This window comes from Lepisosteus oculatus, chromosome 2 (genome assembly GCF_040954835.1).
Source record: "Lepisosteus oculatus isolate fLepOcu1 chromosome 2, fLepOcu1.hap2, whole genome shotgun sequence".
Classification (NCBI taxonomy): Eukaryota; Metazoa; Chordata; class Actinopteri; order Semionotiformes; family Lepisosteidae; genus Lepisosteus; species Lepisosteus oculatus.
In genome coordinates this window covers 23961860-23988342 of record NC_090697.1, presented here as the reverse complement: position 1 = coordinate 23988342, position 26483 = coordinate 23961860, and the positions used below count along the sequence as shown (strand labels likewise).

At 37.6% G+C, this 26483-nt stretch overlaps 2 protein-coding genes across 9 annotated transcripts in view; one reads left to right on the top strand and one right to left on the bottom strand.

The window, feature by feature from the left end:
• mfsd2b (MFSD2 lysolipid transporter B, sphingolipid) overlaps positions 1-6343 on the top strand; it is a 35716-nt gene extending 29373 nt beyond the window's left edge. For 2 of the 3 annotated variants that reach the window (XM_015351919.2, XM_015351912.2), the window contains exons 10-14: positions 268-351; positions 2961-3070; positions 3673-3816; positions 5113-5289; positions 5866-6342. In XM_015351919.2, the coding sequence (XP_015207405.1) occupies positions 268-351; positions 2961-3070; positions 3673-3816; positions 5113-5289; positions 5866-5920 (570 nt within the window). In that variant the 3' untranslated portion in view covers positions 5921-6342. Of the gene's footprint in view, positions 1-267; positions 352-2960; positions 3071-3672; positions 3817-5112; positions 5290-5865 lie in introns of all 3 variants that reach the window. The other variant, XM_006626055.3, reaches the window with a different exon arrangement.
• Positions 2532-25723, bottom strand: wdcp (WD repeat and coiled coil containing). Of its 6 annotated transcripts, none has more exons than XM_069199111.1 (7): positions 25629-25723; positions 22400-24323; positions 18530-18650; positions 6782-11252; positions 5167-5230; positions 3684-3880; positions 2532-3129 (listed from the first exon to the last, which is right to left on the bottom strand). In XM_069199111.1, the coding sequence occupies exons 2-4, from the start codon at positions 24317-24319 to the stop codon at positions 11086-11088; spliced, it is 2208 nt and encodes a 735-aa protein (XP_069055212.1). In that variant the 5' UTR covers positions 24320-24323; positions 25629-25723; the 3' UTR covers positions 2532-3129; positions 3684-3880; positions 5167-5230; positions 6782-11085. The 6 variants fall into 6 exon arrangements, with proteins under 6 accessions (XP_069055212.1, XP_069055213.1, XP_069055211.1 ...); XM_069199112.1 differs by lacking the exon at positions 2532-3129 and having other exon boundaries at positions 3424-3880; positions 6782-6913; positions 7024-11252; XM_069199110.1 differs by lacking the exon at positions 2532-3129 and having other exon boundaries at positions 3424-3880; positions 4375-5230.
• Between the last annotated feature and the right edge of the window lie 760 nt (positions 25724-26483).

The following is a 26483-nucleotide window of genomic DNA, read 5'->3' as shown; positions in this document are numbered from 1 at the left end:
TGAACTCTTAGAACATCCTGAAATGAGCATCAGTTTCCTTCTGATATTCTTATACTATATTCTGATAGTGCTGCTGCATTAAGCCACGTGCAAGCTGTGCTGCGTGTCTTCACTTTTACTTTCATTTCAGATTAAAAACAAAAAAATGACTTTGTCATAATTGCAGGTAAATGTGCACATTTGTATGTGAATCATCGCTCGCAGTAGGAAGAGTGAATTAGTGCTGTCAGGACAGTGCTGTGAGTTGTGTTTTCCTTTCCTATCCAGATTGCTGCAGCTGTAAGTATTCCCTTATGGCAGTGGTTCCTGCAGAGGTTTGGCAAGAAGACAGCAGCGTTCTGTGGCATTTCAGTAAGCATTTTTCTCCCGGTTCTTTCCATTCTGATCTGCACTCCACCCTCATGCGCGAGGCTTTCCACTCCACTGGCATCTCAGATACCAAATGTAGAATCAGCTGGCTAGGCAGGAGCCTTTTATTACAGCATTTGGTCTGGGGAGAACAGCAGAATGCTGGGTTTGTGGTGGCAATATTGTAAATAAAATAATGTGTAATCAGGTGATGCCAAGAAGGCATCAAGGTTTAGGCACTGCTTTCTTGGTGTTTTTCTGACTGTTTGGGATTTGAGGGTTACTATAGACATGTTGGGCAAGCCAGCAAGGATGCATTTTTATTTCATAAGCAGTGTTACAAAGAAGACTGGAAGACTGGGACCTGATGTGTTAGTTTTATTTAGCTTTCATACACTGCAGTTCTGAGGAAAAGAAGTTCATGTTGTTTAGAATTACAGTGCTTCTTCTCACTGAGAGAGAGAACAGCTCCTGGACAGTGGCAATGAAAGTCTTTCATGGCCACAACTGATTCCAGTTTAAACTAACACACTTAAGATGTCATTGAATGACTCCTGCAATGCACGTTTGGCCATCCTTAAAAAACATTTTATTAATAGGACGAATGCATTTAAAATGAGTGCTTAATATGCCAGTATTAAACTGCATTTGTTTTGTTTTCATTTGTTTTCAATGAGACCTGAGTTGAGACATGTGCAATCTGCACCTGTATTCAGAAGACTGCCCCTCTTGCATATTTCTTGACTGTCTTAAGAGACTGTGGTTTGCAGTGCATACAGTAGGTGTGATGAAGCCTTTTTCTATGAAAGATCTCATTAGGGAAGCAGAGTTGCCATTTAAATTCAAGACACTTAATACAGTTTAATAGAGTTCTCTCTCTGTTATTTTCTAAATCAGTCCAAAACAATTAGATTTGCTCATAAAAAATCTACATCTCTAAAAATAACAAACAGCCACAGTATGGTATAGACCACCCTTTGATCCTGCAGACACTATTTACTGAATTTATTGCTCCTTATCTGAGCTCTTCACTTTATTTTATTGTGAGATTTAAACTGAGATATGATAAAACCAAATAACGGTCAAAAGCCAATTTAATTCTTTAAACCGTTCAGATTTCAGATTATAAACAAACCTACTAGAATTGACTCAGAATTACCAAGTTAGCCTTGCTTGACATCATAATCAGAAAGACTCCTGCCAAGTACTGGTACTGTATACGTAAGGATATTAAGGATATTAGTAATCACTGTTTCATACCATGTAAGAACGAACGCATGAGGAACAGCCCCTCTGATTTTATTTAAAAGAAACATTAAGAATTGTAGTTGAGCCTTTTCAGCATGATCTGCCTTTAATTAATTGGAACATACAATATTTTTTAATGATTTAGAAATATTGTCAACAAGCAGGCACCAATTATGAGCTTTAGTCCTGAGATGTCAACTTCAATAAAACAGAAGAGTGTAGCTAGGCAAATTACTAGGGTTTCTGCAATCCTTCCTTCATACATATGCATACAAGCCATTAGAACCTCTTAAATTAGCTGTTATAACCATCAATTCTCTAACCTCATAACCAATCCTAAGAAATGTTTAAGTAAGTTAAATCAATGTTGAACAAGTTATTAGCCTCTCATTTGCTAATTCAATTACATAAAACATAATGTTGTGTGAGAAGAAAAAACAGTTAATTTATTTAGTGAACATTTCATTAATGCCAGAGTTATGCTTGACAGGTCAGTATTTTATGTTTATCCAATTGACTTTGATGCACTTACGTTCCACAATTCCTTCAGCTTTAGAGCTAGCTGGGCTTGTAAAATTGACGGTATGTTAGTTATTTGCTGGTTAAAATAGTCTTGAAAAAATGTAATTTAAAACTTGCATCTTATTTAATATTTGCTCCACTGACAAACTTATTTTAACTCTCTTTCAAAACAGCTGAAATCATAGAAGGCTGGAAATCTGCTCTTGTTTTGTCTTTCAAAAGAGGTGATAAGTCAGACCCTAATGGCTTTAATGGGTTAAGGTTATGGGAAAGAAATTTATTAGTAATTAAGCCACAATTCAGTCTGATTTGTTTTCTGGTTTTAGTCCTGGCCATCAATGTGTCACAGCAGCCTTAAACAAATGATAACCATGATATTCCAATGGTTCTTGATAAAAATCACACTTGTGCCGTTGTTTCTATCGATTTCTTTATTGGCTCCCCAAATCCAGAAGTTTAATTTCTGATTATACATGTATGTGAAGGGTCTGGTACTGCCTAGATGTATTTAGAACTTGAGGGAGGCAGTGAAGAACAGTTCCATCACGTGTTATGCTGCGTACCTATTTACAAGCGATATTCCATGTTGTCTGTTTGAAACTTGAAGCTGTTGTGCTTTCTCTGTTAAAGAGAAACTTTTTGCAACAGTTTGTTTAATGCATGCTCAAAGTGCTCAGTATTAGTTCCGTTTTTGAGGCCAGAAACAGATTTTGCTTTTCTGTTTACTGTATACCCTAATCATCTTTGATTTAAACAATAATAATTCCTGAAGTTCGAGCAGTAGTGGCTGTGTTCTGTACCGGCGTGACGTGTGACTCCTGCTTGTCCGGTCTCCTTTGCAGTGGATGATTCCGTTCATCGTCACGCTGGTGTGCATTCCCAGGCCGATCGTGGCCTACGTGGTGGCAGTCATGTCTGGTCTGAGTGTGGCTGCTTCTATTCTGTTGCCATGGTAAGAGCAGATAAATACCGCAGCCCCAGGTGGAAAGGATGATTTGCGCTGCAGTTTGCCTGTGAGACATGTCAGCTTGATGAGACCGTGGGTTGAGAGAGCTTTTTTTTAGGATCCCTGTGATTAATAAAGGATATTACTACACATCAGTGCAAAGTGGTCGTGAGTTCCAAAAGGCTTCATTGATTTAAATTAACTTCTTTCCTAATTCTTAATTTTAAATGTTTTTTTAAAAAACTTTTACCACTCATTTGCTCATACCTGTACTTGGTCCGTTCCCTTCTTTACCTCATTTTCATTTTGGAAATTTAAATTCAGGGACAGCCATATAGTTTTTATTAATTATTAAGAAGTTACGATGTAGAAAGCTTTTTTTTAATTTTCTGAAACAATTTTACATGTGGTATGTCAGTTTTCTGGCCTAAACACCAAAGAAATAGCTGGACAATATACTTCATGCTTTGTTTTTGATTAATAGTCTCATACCTTACTGTACAGTAGTTATCACAGGATACACAGTTCTTATTAAATCAGTTCCATCAATACATGGTTTTATAGTGTGACACAATAATGAATTGTTACATATATTTTTTTTAATTGAGGTCAATGCTACCTGATGTGCTGGATGACTTCAGATTGCAAAACCCAGGAATGAAGGGACATGAAGCCATCTTCTACTCCTTTTACGTGTTCTTCACGAAGTTTGCTGCAGGAGTTTCTCTAGGGGTTTCTACACTTTGTCTTGAGTGAGTCCCCTTGATGTTGGAGTATAAACACGTGCTCGGGACAGTCACAAAACTGACATAAGCACTGAAATAAACACAGGGTAAAGCAGGTGATAAATTAAATAGCAGTTAACCTTCTGTTTACAATATAGGATTGGTCCTTCAATAATCTAAAAAATAGCTATTGATTTGGTCTTGGAACTTTAAATAGGTCACTTTCTGAGTCTCTGCCATCTGTTTAACATTCATCCTTTAAAGTTTTTAGAATAAAAACATATCAGCAATGTCAACTCTGTTTATCTTATTATTGAGTTAAAATGTTCTTATACTGTATGTGCATGTGAATAGTATGTATATAATACACAAGGGTGTTTCAATACGTAAGACCTAAGTAAGGCCTTTGTTAATGGCAGCATACTTCATGATGAATATCTCCACAGGTGAGAATGTTTATAGGAAGGGAAAGAGGGAAGACCAATGCTTGAAAATGGTCTCTTTCTTGGGTAGAAAGCACAATGACATCTGCATGTAGTAGGGATATGGCAAAGTCTGCACTTGCTGAGTAGCAAAAACACTTACATTATTTCACACTCAGACAGTGCTCTCTGCTGTGCCTGACTTTTCCCATCCAGAGGAAGCACAGCTCCTTCAGGGCTTCATTATAGTGCATGATGTTACATCAGAGTGGATGTCAGTACCTCCAGCCTCCTGCTCCTACAACAACACTCAACACTACCCGCTGAGTGAGCAAGATCCTGTTTTAGGACTGTCGGGGAGTTTTTATTATTGATTTCCTTTCCCCGTGACACTGGACTGTCAGGGATCATAGCCCAGGTTGTTGTGCCAGGTTGTCTTGCTGGATGACAACACCACACCATGCGCTGTCAGCAGTGCCTGTGCTTGCTCATGGAGTTATAGGTGCTAAGTGCTTCATCACCCCCTAAACAGCCCTTACCTGGCTTCCAGTCTTTTTAGACCTTTAAAGAAGCACCTGTCCAGCAGACGATTTGCAAGCAATATTGCAACAGTACAGTCTTGGCTCTTGACACACATCTCTCCTATGCTGGGCTCAATGTGGTGGTGTCATGATGGGACATATGTCTAGTTTTGAAGACAAGGTGTCCACTAGCTCCTGATCTGTTCATACCTATCACTGTACACAAATAAATGTATTGTCATTTGAACTCTTCTGTTTTTATTGAAACACCCTTATACATAAAAATGTGTAACACTGAATTTAAATGCAGTGCATGCAGCAGTTTAAGACCCTAATATATGCTGTGTGTAATTTGTGTCTCTTGCTTTTGGTTGCTGCAGATTTGCTGGCTACGACACAGGAGCTTGCAGACAGCCCCCTCTAGTGGCCTTTACCTTGAAGTTGCTGATCGGAGCAGTGCCAGCAGCTCTCATTGTAACTGGGTTGCTGATTCTGTACCTGTATCCAATCACAGAGAAAGTCAGGTCAACGAACAAGCGTCACCTTGACGAGCTCAGGTACTTTTTCACTGATCACACAAATAGAGGTTAAGAACATTTTCTGTTATGTACAGAAACTCTTAGATGAAGGTAGTCAATGTATAAAAAATGGTTTTAGATGCACAAATGATCTGATTACCCAATTCGTTTACCCTCAGTCTTAAAAGACAAACATTACACTACAGATTGAGCTGAAATAGTTGGTAAGAAATTTGATTGAGATGTCAGGCAGGGAGTAATGCTTCAATCTATTTTTCTTTTCAACTCATCAAATTACAAAATTGGGCACTCGGTCGAAATAAGATGAAATTTCACTCTTTTGAGTGTGAGATGGTGATTGTTACTTCAGTTTGTATTTTACTATTGAGACATTTGCCTCAAGTTTTGTCCTCTGCCCCTTGATTCTGAGAACGACGGTTCTCAATAAGAAAAAAGAGCAAAAGTTTGGTGCTCATGTCCTGTCAGTGATCCTCTTTCGTCTGGTCTTCCCTTTTCACATTTATAGACTGGTTTAGGGTGTTATTTATTGTCATATGAACACTTTCATGTATGTTTTACAATCTAATGGGCTTTCATTTGTGTTTTCCCTTGCAGAAAGAGTGGCTTAAATTCAGGAAGCGAGATTCATGAACAGGGAAGCAAAGCATGAGCTCCTTAAGTGAATGGACTTCATGTGGGACAGGTCATATTCCAGGCTGTATGGGATGTCTTTCAGCAGTGTATATTACACTGGAATAAATAAGCATTTCAATATGCTTTGGTATATATTAGTAGAGCTCTATTTTTGGAAGGAAATAAGTGTGTATAACCATGTAAGATTTACATTTTAATTTAAATTATTGTATTTTGCTATTTATTTTCTTAAAGTAAAACATACATGGGCAATTGCAAGGGTTTGTCTGGTGTTTTCAAATGGCCATGGTTAGATCTGTAAAGAACAGATGCTGCAGTTTGGTATAAGCTGGTTTGTTAAAATAAGTACAGCTTTCTTCCCCTACTGAATATTTGCTATCATAATCACATTGCTAATATTGATGTACTACTGAACAATGTTTTGCCTAAAGAAAACTAAAATGTCTTTGTTCTTTTTTACTCGTCAGAATTTCCTTGGCTGCACTTTCTATTGGTAATTCTGCGAATTCACATTCTTAAATAGCTATTCACTCATTCATACTTCCCACTCCCTCAAATACTTCCAGTACGCTATGTCTAAGATCTAGGTGCAAACAAACATTTTCCTCCTACACAGGGTGTTGTCATACATCATACACATGTGGCAGACCATGCAGTACTATAGACGTCGTCAATATGACACAGCTCCGTGTTTCAACCAAATTTACTAATTCAAACCGTGTGAAAATTCAAACTCCATCTGGCTGTAATATAGCTCTCTGTGGTGCTGCAAAGATAACAATACAATCTTACACCTGTCTGTAAAAAAACCATCTGTTTTGGTGGCAAAATGCATGAAGCCAAATTAATGTAGGTGTAGAAGACAGCAGATGGTAACCTTTGAAACAACTGAGAAAGTGCCCAGACACATTAGGCCTTCTGAGCGATCCATCTCCTTCCGTCCTGAGTCATCGTGTGCAGAGGCAGATGGGAGAGTAGAGACTGACACTGGAACATGCCTTATTCCACACTGAGGAAACAGGCACAGACAAAACAGGGACATTGAATTAAAACACAGTGTGGGAGGAACTGAAAAGACATGAAGGATGGTTGAGTTTGGCACGCTGAACTTCTTCATACCTCATGAATAACCAAGAAAGGCTAAACCTCGGGATATCCAGAAGCCTTAGCACTAATTCCTCAAGAAACAGTAATGAGAATGCACCTGTCAGCTAGATTTCATACTTAATTTTGTTTCATATTCTAAATTCACATTTAAAACCCTTAACAATTGCTTTATGTAATTGCCTCTTGTCCTTTAAACACAGATATGAAAAGCTGTAAATGCTCTTCACAGTTCAAGAAGGATAATAGGATTAAAATGAACAGCTCTATACGGATTAATTTAAGCACAAGAATCAGTTGATGTGGTCAATGCTAAATTTAACCAGATTATCCCTCCACATGCAAAAGGGCATTTTCTTAAAGCTTCGGTATTGGCAACATCTGAAAGTCTGGGGAACTAGTGGGCCTGCCTCAGATTGGGGTGCGATCTGTGTGGGGTTCGCATGCCCTCCCTGTGGCCGAGTAATTTTCCTCCAGGTCCTTCCACATCCCAGAGACATTCTCGTTAACTATGATCTCAACATTCAATTGCACTCCCTACTCCCAGCATGAGATCACTGGAATCACATCTAATGCGCCCTGGCACACTAAAAAGAAACACCATTCCTAACTAACCTGACATTTATCAGGTTTTGAATATAGAAATGTTTTGGCTCATTCCATCTGTTTCTTCAGTGAAACATGCAGTGTGGCTTTAAATCCGAGTGTGGCATGCAGGTCTTATACCCAGAGTGTATCGCAGAGAATAGGCCCGAGACTGCTCTTCTCCCTTCTCTGGGTAGCCAAGACCCTTACCAGGTGTAAGAGCCTTTATGATAATGGTTCCCTGGAAGTTATCTTTTTTCATTGTTTCCCAGTGATGTCTTAAGCAGTGTTTATAAACTGATGGTCCAGGGCATAGTGGTGTGCCTTTCAAACATTAACGGGTGTGATACAATATTTTAGGAGTTGGTGTATCCAAAGTGCTACTTTTCACTTTGGGGGTATACATGAAACAGAAGAGTATCTCTTGGGAACTTAATGTGGTGTGAGTTAAGTTTTTCTAGTTTGACATACTGTATATAAACTCAGAACGTTTGAGAGTGGTTGAGCAAAGCTCCTTATTTTACGGTCAACAGTTTCTGCCGGGATAATCTGACTCTGCATTTCACGGCAAAATCATGTTAAAAACTGAAATGCTGTAAGCTGTTTCTAAAATTAATGGTAACATTGTAGAAACGTTCATTTAGATGGCAGGTGTAAGAAGTGGAAGAGCAGGTGAGGAGCGGCTGCAAGTTCACATGGGGTTATTGCCCTTAATAATTACCAATTGCATGCTACCGAGATTGGTAAAGGTCATGGCATTTACTAGCCACCCATGAATTAGAAGAGAGAGGGTATAGGTCCCATCTTTTATTGGAAAATTCAAGAAAGTGAGCATTATTACAGGTGGGAAAAGGGGGAAAGGTCAAAGCACAGTCCTGGATATCCATCACTGGGAGAGTGAACACTACAATATGCTTGTGCATGAGTAAAGAATAATGGGAGGAGGGAAGTGTGTCGCAAACTTAGAGTACCATCAGAAATATAAAATAGATGAAGTGCCTCTTCTAACTATGAGCAGTATAGTTTGCACTATTCATTCAGGAAAACCAGAACCCATTAGAATGTGACAAACAGCTAAAACAACAGTTTAAAAAAAACGAACTACTGAAACATCTGGAAAAGAAATGTGTATTCTACAAAGGACATCTATCAAAATAATATAACAGCAAAATGCATCTATGTTAAATCTTTATTTACAGTATTTAAAATTCTTCAACCATTTCTCAGATCCTTTTGACTAAATGGAACTGAAGGAAAAAATGATGTACACAGTATGGGTAACAAGTAGAAAATGTATGGCTTCTTCTTTAGAAGCCAAAGGATTGCTCACAAATCGTCATTCAGGTTTAATATCACATTCATTTGGCAATATGAAATACCTTGCATTTAAAACTTCTAATCATGACGTAAGGATTTTTTTCAATGTATAAAACATGTTCAGACTACAAAGAACAGGCAAAGGAGTTTAAAGACTATATACAGTAATTCTTTATCTTGCATATTTATCTTAAATTCTATGAAGGTTCACAAAGCTTTCTAAAATCATTTTTATGAAGAACAAATTGTAAAGGACATTTTTAAATTGTACTGTGGTAATTTTGTCTAAATAGTTTTTATCACTAGCAGAGTTGAGGTAGATATTTAATTTATTGTAAAACACACCAGGTGTAATACTTCCTAAAAGTGTTAAAATTAAATACTAATGAGTTGAGGTATGCAAAATGAATAAAGTATTGCTAAGTTACAGCTGCAAGAAAGCAACAAAATGTATATTTTTCCAGTTTTGTGTAAATTTTGAAGTCTTACAATTGATATAGAACAGCAAAGTTACTAAGAACATTATAAACACTGAAAAAGCTATGGAAGTCCTCAGTGAAAAAAAAGACAGAAATTCAGGTTCATAATATACTGAAAAACTTAAAATGCAATCCCCCAAAAATCACTTATAAAAATAAGGTGAGATAAATTTAGGTACTGATACAGCAAAGACAAAAGTGACTTGAGCTATGGGCCACATGACAAATTTAAGCCATGTCAAGTAACTGATTCATAAGTAATGGTATTTCATGGTTGCGTATCCTGACATGCATGTACCATTTAACAGGTGCTATAACAATTGTATTCAGGTTCATGGGTATTCCCTAAATGGGCCCGGAATTCAATTCCAGACTCGTGGTGCTACAGTACCTGTGTGGATTTGTATGTTCTCGCTGTGTCTGTGTGGGTTTCCCTCCACCATCCAAAAACCTACTGTACCAGACCTTGTACCTGTTGCTTGCATGGATAGACTCCAGCTCCACCACACCCCCTGAATTGGATAAAGCAGTTTGCAAATGAATGTATGGATATTCCTTGGTGCACAAATGTGTTAGCAGCAACAGCTTTTATTGCAGAGAGCCAATACCTGAGGTGGTCCTTCCTTGGCTCTTATACACAGGTAACAGTATCAGGGCCAATCACTTGTGCTCTCTGTGAACTGGTAGTGCTTCTTGAGTATTGTAACAGTGGATAGTTGCACGCCATTGCCTGAACATGCTTCTTCTCCTTCATTCAACAATACCATTGGTGCAATTTGATCAAATAGTGTAAAGCATGAGTCTTTCAGCTCTGCAACCTCATAAGTCCATATTTGCTGCTACGTGGCTCATACTTGTCTTTTCGTACTGTACCTAGCAGACAACAAGGAGTGATGCCTATTAAAAATAGAACAACCACATGCCTCTGTGTTCACCAGGACACTTCAAGGAAGAATGGGATTTTAAAACTGCCCTTTAAAAAGAAAGATGTTAATTAGCAAGTTACAGTAATATTAATCTCAACAAAGGTATATCTACACTTCCTACTTGTACACTCTAAATACATTATGCTGATCAGCTGTTCACTAAGAAACACAACTACAATGATGAAGTTCAAGCGAGTAGCTGGGTCAGCAAGCATAGGAGGCAAAGGAACAAGTAAAGGTTTATTCCATGCTGAAAAGAGAACAAAAAAGAAAACTTTTCGGCTGTGGGGTGTTCTTCACATCTGAAGAAGGCTCCACAGCTGAAACTGTTAAAAGTTGTGTTTCTTTTCCTTTCTTTTCAGCATGGAATCAACCTTTACCTGTTTGCAGCTACAATGGTGCTTTTGACAAATCAATAAAATTGTGCAGCTGTCTTGAGTAATGGCTGAAAAAATGAACATTTAAGGTGCACAGAAGTAATGCTGAATGCATACATTAACCTCTTTCCGTTTAAAATTCCCAACTGTCTCAAAGTGTCCCAGTGACCACATGGAAATACGGTCCTCTACCCTCAAGGCATCAAAATAAAACAAGTTCATTGGTTACCTTTGCACAATTAATAATTAGTGGTGAACACCAGTGCTATGTTCCTAAGTTTTTGTATTTGTAAAATAAAATACATTACATAAGACATCTCAGCTCTATTAATAAACTGTGAATCCACCACAAAGTATCCTGATAAAACACCTTTCAAGCCATTGGCCATTTTTCTAGTTTTCTGCACATGATGAATGTGGGCCATCTGAAATATCAGCACTAAAGTGGGACCGTGGAAGAGCCTTTGACTTTCCATTTCGAATAGTGATTTCATCCCTGTGTTTAAAGGTCAGCGGAACAAATCCTTCCCCATCTGCAACCAGAACTATCCAGAGAGGACCTTGGGAAAAAAAAGACAAAAATAGACATGATAAAAAATCTTAAAATATCAGTGTGAAACTTTTAACAGTGACAATGATATCACCTCTTTAGATACCAATTTAAAGTTAAAATCTTTTTAAAAACAGAAAGCTCTGAATATCAAATTCTATATAACAATAAGCATAATATTTAAGATTGTAAGAAAAACTGATTTAAAGTGCAAACAGAGGTGACAGAAACTTCATTATTTGAAAGAACCTAATTTCAAGCACTAATTAATGTATGACATTACAAACTCAAAATGATATTAATATAATTAATATTCATATATTACATTACTCTGTTCTTCCTCTAAAGGTAAAACCATGTTAAGAGCCTTTCATTTAATATTACCAGCCCTGAATGCTGCTATTTTAAATGCTTTAATAGCAATACTGTATTAATATTACATGGCGCAAGGCACTATTTTTATTGATCTGGAACTCCGGTTCAGATCAATCTCAGGTCTTCCCAATTTGATGGTGCCTCTCATCTCAGAACTCATTTAATTTTTTTAAATGTTGCTTTGCTAAAGGTTATGAAGAAAGGTGAGAATTGAGAACAAATTTGCTTTGACAAAGCTTAACATCTCCTATAGTACTAGCACCTTTTCTAAAGATAGTATAATACCCTATATAAACTTCAAATGGACAGTGCCTAATCAGACTGTAATGCCACTATACACTGCAATTCCGGGATATTTACTCAAGCTTTAATGAAACATATGCATGATAATGTGCCCTTAAATTGAACCACAAATCACAAATCATACATTTCACTTGAACACATGGGAGAGGAGATACAAGAAAGTTCTGTCAGCATGGCTTCATTTCTGAAGGTAGATGGTTCTAAGTTAAAAAACTCATGAAAAGGATTTAAAAATAGTTCTACATATTAGAATTTTACAATGCTTACAAAAAAGGAATTTATTATTTCTAAACAAATTAGAGAACAAATCCAAACACATTTTCAATAAAGCAAATAAACTGAACTCTGGCATGAATGGAAGCTGAAATTAAGCAGACTGGGTGATGTGCAATGGCACTTGTGCTGTAAAGAGTTCCCTGTTTCTGCGGGCTTGAAAAGTAGTCAGGGAAGCATCTTGATGTTAATTAGGCCCATCTGTGTGAAATTGTAAGATGTGACAAGTGGGTTCATAAGCTGATTTTGTTTTAAACCCTTAATTCCTTCTTAATCTCCTCCTATTTTCTGCTCAGGATCTTAGGCTTTCGCAGATAATTTTAAAAGCTGAGGTTTACAAACAAAATCCCAGTCTAAAACTAAATTTTGGATATTTTCCTGTATCAACATCAAATGTGTTTTGACTGTGGCCGCAGTGTGGCTTATAGAACTCCACAGACCATGCTGGTTCGAGTCGAACTGCATAGCTGCATGGGAGACAGCCAGGGTGTCTTCTGCATGCTCTAAAACAGTGACCACTGAAGCGTCGGGTGCCTAGGAGCTTGCAGTATCAAAGAATAAAACTGAATCTGATCTCCCTCTGCTGGCACTGGAGGTCCAGAGTGAATAAGAGGTGGGTAGACTAACAAGTGCAGGTCTCAGAGAAAGCACTGTCTCCCTTCATTTTTGCAAGGTAAAGGACAAGACCTGCCTTTATCACTTAATTAGAAAATTACAAATATGACAATGAAAAAGTCTAAAAAGAAGAAAAAAAATTAAAAATGAGAAATTACATTTGAATGATTAAAAATATATAATTATGCCTTTGAGGTATTTTCATTTATATTTTGTAGTCTTATTTGTATGTTTCACCCAAGTTAAAACAACACATTCTTAATCAACACATTCGGGATTCTCTTATCTCAAGCACTCTGTTCCCTCAGGCTTTGAAAATTTTGCACGGCTTTGGCAGTCTTTTTTGTCGGCAACACCTGTAGCTTTCCAGACACCTGTCGGCTTCTTGTGCTGCCATTGAAACGTGTCTTTTCTGCAATTGGTACTGAACCTCCAATAGGGGGCAGGGCTACGCAACCAGTGGCTCAAATTTGGGCAGGTCAGAGCAGTCGGCCTGTGCTTCCTCATTCTCTCGTGTGTTAAGGAACGGGATTCGCAGCCGTAAGCCAAAATACACAACTGGCAATTCCAAAATTGGGTGGGCATCACAAAAAAATAATCAAAGAGAAATTTTCTAGGAAAGGGTAGCGGAATAATGTAATGACAAAGTAAAAAACACTACAGAAACCTTGGAAATTGTCCGAGCAGCAAGTTTTTAAGTTGATGTAATAGAGGTATTATGCGAATATTTTATTTATATATACATATTTATTTTTTACTTCTTGTAAGAACAATTAGTTTGATTTTTCCATCTGTCAAGTCCAGTTGTTTACATTTCAGCTCACACACCTGAATGAGGGGTGATTTTAAAACAAGGAATGGACAAAGGCTTGATAATTAAAATGAGAAAACTGAAATATTTTGCCCATAATTTAGAACTTGGCCTACATGACTATTGTGAACTGCTACTGTACTGTATTTTCCTTTAAACTACCATATGTTTCAGTAATAATACAATCTATTATTTAACCGTAGTCTTTATTATCTACCCACATGCTCCCCATTTGCTCCTGGCTGGCACTTGATTTAGTATTAAAATGATCCATGTTAAGCTCCACTCATCCTATTGAAAGCAACATAAACAATGACAAATCAAGTTAATGTCTGTTCCAAGTAATATATAAATGTCACATTTTTTAAAATAAACCTCCTTTTAGGAAACCAGCCACAACATGACTTTTCCTTAAACTGCAGACTTCTTAAAATCTTAAAATCACTTATTTTGGAGCAAGTGAAAAAATACTTTAAATACCTTTAATGAAAAACACCCAAAGTTTTTTAAATAGATTATATGTTTTTCTAGATTCTATATTTGTTATATTGTTTAGTTTTCAGGCCATGTTTTGAGATTTTTCCTTTGCATTTCTACAAATACAAAATTAAATCCAAGAGAATTTTCTGTCCATTAAATTTTCATTGTATTAATACAGACAAATAGGATTTTTCATGACAAAAGTACCCTTGTCACATTCTTAAATGGTTCCTTGTAGCTGGGATCTTTAACATTACATAATGTAACTTACTCAAAGCCTGCCGTATCTCCTAAAGCTTCACTACAGCTGTGCACAGAGAACAATACCCGCTTTCCATTACTGCAGACATTTAATCAAGTGAAAACGTATGTCTATTATACATGTTTCAGCTCATTTTAAGTATACCCAAACACAGTGTTATATTTATGCTGTATTAAGAATAAATTAAATCTATTGGAAACTGTTAAATTGACCATTATGCCCAGTTATCCAGTATGATCAGGTGTATGACTTCCTAAAAACTCTGGGTGCACAGTTAACATTCAAGCTTTTGAGTGATTCCATGTGAACAGCACAAATGGAACCCATCCCTTATAGAGCCAAGCTTTAAAGAAAGCCCTCCCATAGTGCCTCAAGAAGTAAAGGCACTGGTCCGAGCACAGCGTAAGTTCAATGATGCCAGCACTGTAGCTTTAAGCTTGGGTCATGTCACTAGCTGACTATGAGTCAGATTCCCCAAGAGGCGGCACACAATTGGCTGAGCACATCTGAGAGTAGAGTCAGGGCTTAACAGGACAAGGCTCTCAACAGAACCCATGAGGTGCTCAGGTGCTCTCAGGCTTGCAGTGCTGTAGAAGAGGAACATGCCTTTATTCCAACTGGCATTGAACCTCCAGCAGGAGGAGTGTTGCCTGTGACGTATTAAGACATGCTTCAAAGATGACAGTCAGTGGAGGCTGCATACACTTCCAATTCTCTACTGTGTGGGGTCACAGGATTAGTAGATTTGTAGCTGTGAGCAAGTTGAGATTGAGGTGATTCTTAAAGGGGAACTGCAACGCTATTTTTATTTTTCAGGGTTAGAAAGAATCCAGCGTTGATGAGTGCATTTTAAACCACAATAAAAGTAAAATGTACACAGTAACTTGTAAAACCTCCAGCTTACATCATGAAACAGATACATTTCCGAGACGATAATAAAACCTCCGTTGACATGAAGTGGCCCTTTTACATTATAAACAGGCACGTTAATGCATCTCTTTTAATCCAATAGAAATATAACTCTCAACTTTGAGATGGTTTTGCTGTTAAATAGAACTTACTTGTTAACTTTGCATGCAGATCACTTTCTGTGGTGAAATATCTGCATGTACTTAATTTGCTCACACATCACATTAGTCATTAAAGTGACTAGTGAGCATGAAGGGCTGCATCATGGCACAGCCCCTGGGAACTTTCCTTCTCGCCTGTGGTGAGACCAGGGATTTGAGACAGTGGTGACTTACATTAGCTTCACAACGTTAACAATTTTGTGCTTAATTCAAAATCTGTCAGTTTTTCTATACCGTCAATTAATTTATTTTGTTACGGAGATTTAATATATGGTCAATATGATAATTTGTAAAAAGCTAAAGACCTTTAGAGAAATGCCTAACATGTATATTTAAAACAACCCTTTAATATAACAAGCAATAATAGTTTAAATCAGAGATTGGATTTGAAGTACAAGAGAAAAAACCCTAGTAGAATTCCCTGAGGAATTGTGACAGCAGTTCCCCTTTGAAGATATCAATTGCCAATTCTAAATGTAAAAATTTCATTTATAACACTTAAATTTGTATGAGGCTTCTGAAGTTTTTAAGAATTACTTCGCATTTTAATGTATACAGACATATGAAAGCAAAAACATGTGAAAAATGTTATCTTCATAATTAAACTCGTGAATTAAAAAATAAAAAGTAAGATGTCATCACCTAACAATTTTAAGTATTTTTTACTTAGCTAGGCATTGAACCGCTAAATTGGTAGTTTTCGCTTTTGTAGAAGTAAAGAAAATAGCTTTCTATTGATAACAGCAAAATTTGTGAGGGAGGCCGCATGTGAAAAAAGTCCTGATTAAAATGATTTTCTGTGGCAAAACTGAAATCCAGGTAGATATGTAAATAGTAATACGTTTAGAATGCACTGTATTTGCACTATACATATTGGTTATTTATATTAAGTTTAATACTTAAATGTTATTACATAAACTGTTAATTACTACATACTTTCACTAATTGATAATTAGCTTTTTTAACACTGTAAATTGTCTCCAGTCAATTAATTTCTGTTTGGGGGTTATCAATTGAAAATGGCTAAACTGAAAATACAATGCATCTTGCATCATTTCAGAAAGTGAAACACCTTCAATCTTAGAGTGATTCACAATAATGAATACAATTTTTACTTTTTGCCTTTTAAAAACATACCTATAAAATCACATGCTTACCAACATCAGCAGCAGTATTTAGTTTTTTACTGACCTTTAAGCTCTACTATTTCTTTTCAGCATGTGCTAGGGTAACATTACACAGTTATTGACGAAACCAAGACTAACAGTCAAAAAGCACCACAGTAGCACCCTGCTGCAAGCTGAATGTATCATCTTTGACAAATATAAACATAAGAGGTATAAATTGCCAAGGAAACATAGATAGATAGATAATACTTTATTAATCCCGTAGGGAAATTGATGTGTGAAAGAGCATTTTGTAGTTTGAAAACTGTACTTTTTATAAAAAGTAAAAATCAACAAAAGAGTTTTAATTAAAGGCTGTGAATCTGTTGTCTCCTTGAGACTAAGATGCAACACACTTGCCACGCCCACCTGGGTGATGTGTGGCAACCATTATCTAGCAAAAGTCACACTACACAGCAGATTAGGTTGAGAATTTGAAAATGGGAAATTGCTTTACTAATTTAATAAAAGTGGAGTGCTAAGAAGGCTACTGGCCACTAGTGTTAACTAACTTTACTCTTTTGAAAAGTGCCATAGGATCTTTAATGACCACATAAACCAGACCTTGGTTTAATGTCATGCCAAGGACAGCACCTCCTACAGTGCTCTGTCTCTGATCACCATAATTATGGCTACTGGTTTGGAAACTTGGGTTTAGCTGGGATAGAGTTCCACATACTGGAACACTTCTTTACCACCCTGGATGTCTGTAGACTTCTCTCAACCCAGTACAGACTAGGCACAGCCTTGCTAAGCTTCCAAGATCAGACTACAAAGCGGTAACACTGCTTCTCAAGAGGTAGAAGTGATAACAGGTTCCACCGACAGTGGAGTGTTAACCATAACTAAATGGAACATCAACGACAGCCTTCAAGTGCTACAGAGATGTCTCTTCCAACACTTGCTCAAGACCAGTTCGTGGTACTATCCCCGTCTTGAGCAAATGTTGGAAGAGACATCTTGGTACCACGTGAAAGCTGTTGTCGATGTTTCATGGTGTTATGGTTAACACTCTGGACTCTGAATACAATGATCTGATTTCCTATGTCGGCAAAACCTGTTATCTCTTCTACCTCTTGTGCAGCAGGGTTATCGCCTTGTAGCTCTAGTTTTCTTTTTCTCACGTGGAAGCATGAAGGTCTTCCAGAGAAACACTGCTCTAAACTACAACTGCATCCACCCCACGTAACCCTGCTGAGCAGATTGCTGAGTTCTTGGAGGGTCAAGTTTTTTTAAAATTTGTAATCGCTAAATGGAATTTGAAAATTATTTTTAAATTTCATCTCACTAAGGTTCAATTTTAGAAATATAACCTTCTCTTAAAATTAGCACCTTTTCACCTGATCTTGTCAGATCTCATATGTTAAGCAAAGATGGGTCTGGTCAGAACTGGGATGGAAGACCTCAAAGGAAAACCAGTTACCACTTTAAGAGGTGCAGATGGACCAACAGGTGACACTATTCCCTCTGAACCAGTATTTCTCTAATCCAATTTCCCAATATGGTGACAGGGTACGTAGCACAGCAAAAGAAGCCATCATTTGGAGGACACATTAAATTGAGGTCCTGACTAGTTAGTCATTAAAGACCCCATGGATCTTGAAAGATCCCATCTATGAACTGGCTTCATTACTCTGATGAACAGACGTATGTGTGATTTTCCACATTTAATCTGACCTTGCTAGTTTGACTTTATTAACAATAGGGTGTAGTTTGATTATTTTATCTCACCTGACAAAATAATCAAACTACACCCTAAATAAGCAGGTCAGTATTTTCAGATTTTGAATACTAATTGTAACAGACCCGAGTCCAACAATGTGCTGTCAATCATGTGTATACCTATACACATGCTAGTGCTAATAAAACATGCACTGCACAATGCAAACTTAGTACTACAACTTGTTCAAATGATAGACATTCTTTACTTACCATGCAGCATTTCTACAATCGAGAGACTAAACAGCTCTTGGATAACCCGTAAGCATAGTTTGCCTTCACACAACAGTACAGGCCTCCTCTCATCGATGAATACATTCTCAGAAAGCTGCTTCTGCAGAAGAAGAAAGGCAGAGATCATCTGAAACAGTAAATAAACAGTCTGCAGAGACCTCTACAACGAAAGCAGGAGATGCAATTATCCCGTTTGGTGCTCATCAGATTTCAACAAGCAAACCAGATACCCACAAAGATAAAGGCATTGTGCAGGGCTTGAAAGTAGATTTGGCTGGTCCTTCAATGCAGAATAACAGCTTTTAGTTTCAAGATTTAGATCAGTTGCTATCATTTTCTCATGTATAGAAAATATTACAGAACTCTTTTCTTGTCCAACAGTGCATTATTTTTTTAATATGTGTATACATTACTGACAGTTATATTTCAATATCCCTTCTGTAAATACCTGAATGCACAGAATTAGGGCAGGGAAGCTCAGTGGATTGCTAAAAGGATTTTATGTATTTCACCTCTAGACAACCAATCTAACCCATGTCAAGGTCATCAAGACATTGTCTTTAATCTAATGGATAGTGAAGGACATCTATGTAAAAAGTTTTGGTACCTTCAGGCAAGTGAAGAAAATCAGAAAATTCTTAACATAAGATGTTTCTCACTCTAACTGTTTAAACTATACATGTTTATCAGAGTCAGCAGAGCTTGAATTGATTACATTTTAATCAAAACAAACATTTAACTTCAAAATCACGCTGCCAATCAAACAGTAATTGGACAAACAGAGCCAACGAAAGATAATATCGACACCTGAAGAACACTGGACCTCTTTTCTTTTACCTTTATTTCTGTTCCTTTGGAAAAAACAATACTGTTTGTTTTAAAAAGTGGGCGGCACATTGGAGACGTGGTTACCATTGCGGCCTAACCACAAAAAGGTTCAATTCACCACCTGGGTGCTACCTGCGTGGAGTTCGTATGTTGTCCCATGTTCACATGGGCTTCCTCCAGGTACTCCGTTTTCTTCCCAAAGTCTGAAGACATGCTACGCTATTATCTCTAGAATATGGCAGTGCATGCAATTTGGTTGAATAAATTTATAGTGCTAGGTGCTTTAAAAGAAAGCACTCACAGCTTCTTAAAGATAGTAACTATATTACCTTTGACAACAATATATAGTAAGACGTATCAAGCGGAATTAAAGCAATAGCATTTGTGGGTTTGTCATTATTTTACATTGAAGTACCATCTTAATTTCAAATCTATATTTAATTTGAGACAAACAATGCAGTTTACTTCCAGTATTAATTATGAAGTTACCAACCTAGGAGTCTAAAGTGTCCCCTGGCTAAACAGTGGGTCTTACCTTCCTCTCCTCCAACACAGTACAGCAACAAGTACTTCTTATTTTGACAATTTCCCTTTTTAAAAGTATTAATAGCCTATACTTTGCATCCCATACATTAATGGGGACAACAACCCTCCTTTCTTTCTTCGAAAAAACTATTCTGGTCACTTGGTCTGTGTGCAGTTGACAAAACTTGTTGACAAATGCTTGATTAGCCTTAGCACTGGTTCATAAGTTTTCCTTATGTAACAGTAATATTGTCACAACCTGCTACAACATAAATAGGAAGGAAAAAAATATGACAAATCTTTATCATAACAATTATGTTAAACACGGGTTAAAAACTTTAAGGCTAAGTGTATTGGAAATTCCAACATTAAAAGGGTATGCCAGAATATACCTCAGACGTTTTAAACTGGGACATGCGTCAGAATGCAAGTTACAGGGGACTTAACAAACGTTCATTCCATTCTGAAAAAAAGGTTTGTTAGCAACATACTTTCTACAGAATCTAAAGCAGTATTATTTTGTTTTGAAATTGCTGTGTGAAGCATCAAATGCCAGTTACATTAATACAGTACGTACTATACAAGTGTTCACTTTGACAACATGCAAAAGGTCATGCATAGTTGACAAAGACAAGGCAACAAGCATAAATATGTTTGTGCATGCTCCACTTTGTGCTTTGTGTTAAAATTGCTCTACTTTTATGTATTGCATAATCATAGTGGTGTCACTGGTGGTATTAGTATTTATTTTGGTATTGAGCCATTTGATTCTTCAAAAATATTATATCAGCACATTACTTATTCAACTGATGAAAAGCTTTAGCATTCATTCTATATCACTCTTAACCTGTCTGTAATTTATAATTTAAGGCCTGAAAAGGTAAGAGAAAAAAAATATTTGTCGGGTGTATTTCCAAGAAAACCCTCCACAGCTGAAAGGAAAAGATACCTTTTCTTTCTTCTGTGTGGAATTAACCTCTATTCTGACTTTGCTGCTCAAACACTGACACAGCTCAAAACTAATAAACAGTATGATGCTACAGACAACAAAGGCACTCCACTCAGATATTCACTGGAGATTCCTGCCTGTTTTAGGCAGTCATCCATTATTTCAGCATATAGGCCATGTGTATGCCTAGGTGTATTACAGACTTTGAACTGAATACTCTCATTTTTCTTGTTGCAGTTATACAAATAATTACTACAGGTCTGTAAGCATTCATTTGCAGAAGGCAACTAGATTGATGTCAGACAGCCATCTAATTCCCTTACTACTTATGCAGATCCTATAATCCATAAGAAGTCATACACTATCCTCCTCCTTTCTATATGTGTAGGTGATTTAACCCAAACTTTTCCCTAATCCCCTTTTTAAAAAATAAAATCACTGTTAAGATCTTATATTTTCTGTACACCTAAAAGGGTTGTGAACTGAGTCTAATATTGTAATTATTTTAACTGTTACGTGAAAGAACATCATTATTTTAGTAATTTCTCAGTAGTGCAAATTAGAAGAAAAAGAAAATGTAATTAAAAAAATGAATTTGTGTTCCAATATCTCTTTGTTTAGTTTGCTGAGCTGCAGAGTTTGCATTACAAACGTAGCAGATCCCCTCGACAGGACTGACTTCATCCTCTTTTGTTCAGGAAGGAAGGATATAATGAAAGGAAAACACATGCTTTAGTGTTTATTAGTCTATTTCTTATCTAAGCTTTATGAATCTGCCAAAAATTTTGGGAGATCTTTATATGGGGGGGAATATGGGGAGGAAGAGAAACTGCCATAGCAATCAGATTGAAAATAAAAAGAATTGATTATGACCAGTTTAGTTTTTTTATCCAGAAATCTAGTGCCGTGACGAAATAAGGGTAAGCTGTGCTACAAGTAATGAAAAAAACACAGAAGAATGAAATATGTTATTTGGACCCCTGTATGTCTGTAGGATTACTGTTGATATTTTGTGTAACAGCACAAATGATAACAAGAATAATCATTATAAAGACAACATAAGACAGTTAGTCACGTGTATCTGGCCAGTGCAATGTAGAGGATATTCCTGACCCGGCCTGCATACAAACAGATGGGCCATGCTATACTTAATGATAAAATACAATGTCTGTCTAAATTTGTCATCTATTTACTAATGTTCCTTACATTGCAAGGCTATAATAATTGGTTTTAAATCACTTATAGTGGGCTTAGACATTTTCTAGAGCAGCGTCTGAAGGCTTTTTTTTATCAGATGAGTTCTTCATCTCATGTTCTTTTTTTTATGGAAATAAACAACTTATGTCTACTAGCAACCTTCCACAAACTGACAGTTAAATCTAATTAATCTGGGAAGAAGGGTTATTCATACACAAAATAACAAAAACCCACCACAAACCAAGGCACAACAACCCAGTTCATGAAGAATCAATAAACAGAACTCAAACTACAACTATGGAAGATTAAAAGGAATCGTTTTGTATAGTAATTCGTAAGGTTCCATTTACCTGACAACTGATGTTGACAAAAGGGGGATCAGATGAAGACGGATAAGCACCCATCGACTTCTTTCCATTTCGAGTGAAGTCTGTAATTTCCGACAGGCACTGCTGTACCTCTGAAAACCTGGCAAACAGCCTTTCCAGATTTTGAGAGAGCTGATCCACTGTTTTCTCCTTCGGCAAGCTGTTGTTCTTTGGCAGAGCTGGAGCAGAGTGTATCCTTTCCAATGACTCTGATCGTGGAGAACTGGGCCTACTTGATTCCCTGCTGGTTGGCCCTGTCACAGTTAAGCCCGCCGATCGGTTGATGGGCTCGTTGTCAAAATTCTCTATGGCTATTGAGGACTCGCTGGACGTTGCTCTGTCTGAAAAGTCTGTTACACTGGCCACTGGGCTCTGCTCACAACTCTTCACTTCTTCAATCAGCTTTCTCCTGCCACTGGGAGACTGGATCACAGTTCCTGCAGGGAGCAGCAGTTCCTTCACCCCTTGGACACGTTCTTCCTTGGACAGGTTCTCAAAATACTTCTTCATCCCAGGGATACTGACACCGGAATCCGCGTTAGATGAGTTTTGACTAAAAGCAGTCATAGAAGACGATTCTTCGTTATAAATGAGTTCTTTGGTCATGAGCCTAATTATGTATTTATCAGTGTTTGAAGAAGGAAGGAAAGCTGGGTCATTTGACTTCTGCTTGCCCACTAAAAGTAAGAGCATTTTTTCATTCAAGAAGCACAGTCCCTTTGGCCTTTCGGTTTTCTGCAGCTGAATCTGCTGGATATTAGGCATGGCTGAGGCCGTTACACAGTACACCAATATCATGTTACACGTGTTTGAGGCCACTGCTACAGTACGTCCACGAGGATCAAAAGCAATAACGTCAGGGACCAAAATACCAGGAATACTTACTTTCCTGGTTGTTGTCACCTTCCTTTCATAAGTCACCAAGATCAAATGGGAAGAGTCTTGTCCAGATCCGGTAATATGATCACGACGCTTCAAGTGAATCAGAGGACTGGGGTCTGATTTCCTGTGGTTTGCAAGGATGTGAGTTAGGTCCAGAGGACCCGATGTGGAAGAAGCAATGGAATTTAGAGCTAAAGACCTTTCAGAGTCAATAGACCTCCTTCTGGAGTCCAAAAAACAGTCTTCATCTACAACTAGCACAGAAGACTGTGAAGGCAATGAACCTGTTTCTGATGCAGAGGAGACATCAAAAGCCATGCCAGCATTGAGACCACATATTTTATCCAAAGGCAGCTCTGTGGCAACAGCGACTTGAGCATCTTCGGTAGATTCAATAGCACAGATGTAACCCCCAACATCAAAGATGGGGCAGAACGAACAGGCATTGAGGCTTTTCTGAATGTCATTCCAAATGTAGGAGTGGAGAGCGCTCCCAATTGCAACCACTAATCGCGTGCCGTCTTTTGTCCAGCAAGCACAGTGTATCAAGCCACTACCTTTGATGTCCGCCTTCACCCTGCGGTTGTCAACCCTGACTGAAAATAAGACAGAGGCGTCCCTTTTGGTTAGTATAGCGAGCACGTCCTTCTTTGGGTGCCACACACATCCCTGAGACAGCACGGGGAAAGGCTCGCTCATTTCACATGTCTGAGTGCACAGGAGCTTGTTCTGCTCCAGAGTGCTGAGCTGGAGCTGCCACACGCTGACATGCTTCTTGTGCTGAACAGCGAGAAGGGCAGGAGACCCTGTGCAGCAAACAGGACCCCAGAAAAGTCCGAGAACATGGTCAAATTGCCCGATAACGTTGGTGTCGCCAAACTTGGGTTCTCCATTAGCCCAATATAGAGCCGTTAGCGCTACTTGCTTCCCATCTGTCCAGGCTATTCCATGCACAGGGTGAAGAGCTTGATGAAGAGCATTAAGACCAGTCCTTAGCAGCTTTGCCTTGCCCAGATCCATCCTTCTGAAAACCAGGCACAACAAGAGAGCAAAGTTCAAAAGCAGCTCATCACAGAAATTAAAAAGTGGAGGCTTTTTTTAATGAAAAAACAAAAGAACACCATGTGTGCTGTATGCAGTTTACAAGGAGACTAAGAATAAGTGTGCTCGAAAAGCCTCTTTCCTCCGTCTCTTCCAACGTGAAGCACTTAATCCTAATAACATGTACATTACCACACCAGCGTCAGAGCTGATTATATTCACGTGTCCCTATGCAGATCAGGTTCTCAGAAATCTGCCTTCCCGCTATTTTTAGAAAACACAGAGGTCAGCCTCCCCTAATCTTTTCAAACTCACACTTCAAAAAAGATAAGTGGTGTGAAATTTTAAGATGTGTCACTGCTCGTTATGAAATTGCCAAACATGCTGCTGAAGCAGGTTTACAGCTCGGGCTTTTTCTACAATCTACATTTCAGCACTAAATATCGTCCCCTCACTAGAAAACTAGTGTGCTTTAGACAAGAGTAAAACATACTTATCAACCAAAAAAGTACTGCCAACTTAGTCTTATAGATAGCAATGCACCTTTACAATCCAATCCAACTACAATAATAAATCCAAAGGCAGATTAAAAGAAGATTCAGATCGTACATATAGAAAGATATAAACGAAATATTTTTATTTTGCAAATTTACTACAGTAACATACGGTAGTATTTATTGAAAACTGCTATTCAATGATTTGACTTAAAACACAAATATCACCGAAAATACATAAAACAATACATACACATACAACAAAAAGTATGATTTCAATTCAGCTGAGTACTGTTTCTTGCTTTTTCATCAATTAGAAAGGTTACTCTTTTTAAAGTTTAGTTCTTTTTTAGGTTTACCGACTTTGCACCACACTTCACTTATTCGGTGGTTTATTTTTAAGTGCAAACAATGCCTATGTTTATAAAGCAGACAGGTCTGATGTGCTAATGGGCTAATGCCCCAGAACAGACAAGCAGCAGGGAATAAGGCTGTCATGGCAACAACGGATTATCAGACCACGTCTCTTACAAAATGACCATTTAGTATTTAATCATTAATTATAACAATTATTGTACGTATAGGAAGGAACATGCCAACGTATGAATTGCATAATTAAAAACTGTACATCGAAATTTAAGATGATGAACAAAGGAAAGTGATTCTATAATAACATAACTTTTTCAAATCAAACGCTGTCATGAAATTTAACATACGATAAATCGTTACTTATTTTAATAGAAGGTAATAGTGGTTAGTCAACAAATGAAAACCATGATTGCTATTTCAGGTACCTGTTCTGTTAATCTTACATCACAATCGCTCGTACTTTCAACGTTGTTTATGGCCTACTCAGGTGCATCTTCCCGGGTGAAATTTCAGCAGTGACTGATTGCCGGAAGAGAAACGATACATCCTATTCGAGGTGCTAAGCACTGTGGGAATTGTAGTGCCGGGTTGTTTATGCCAAGACAGGAGAGCCGTACTCAACTGGCATGTACTGTAAAACAATGTGGCGACACTTTCGCTGTTCAGAAACTTAAACAAAAAAAACGTTTATAGAGGAGCTTACTGCATCTCTTTACTGTTGTTGTTTTGGGAGCTCTTATTCCTGGTAATTAGCCTCTAAAATCGTGAGAGACTGCGATGGGTGCCTAAATAAAAAATAAAAGGCAAATTGACCGAAAGGTAAAGAGTACAAAATAGCAATCAGGTTTGAAGCCTAAACCTGTACCCGTTTCTCGTGCTTTGACTAAATGACTATAGTTTAACTTGTGTCAGATGTGAAAACTCTTTCTTTCTTGATGTAATCTTGAGAGTTTCGAATCAATCGATGCAACAGTTCATAAGAAGATGATTTTGAACATTTTTCCTCATCCCAGTACTTGAAAGACTATTTGTGAAGTTTGTTTGCATATTGGTGCTCCTGTACTCCAGTTTAAGACTTTCTCCATTTTAGGCGGCACTGTAAAGGACAGATCTTCCCAAGTGTAGTAAATTATTGGAAACCATCTGAAAATGAGGTGATTCAGCCCAGTCTGTTTGGTTGCTAGTAGTCAACTGATCAATAATAATCATATTATCAAGATATGATCTTAGGTATAATCTTATACAATATGTCTGGGTAGCCTGTTTTATGTAATTTATTT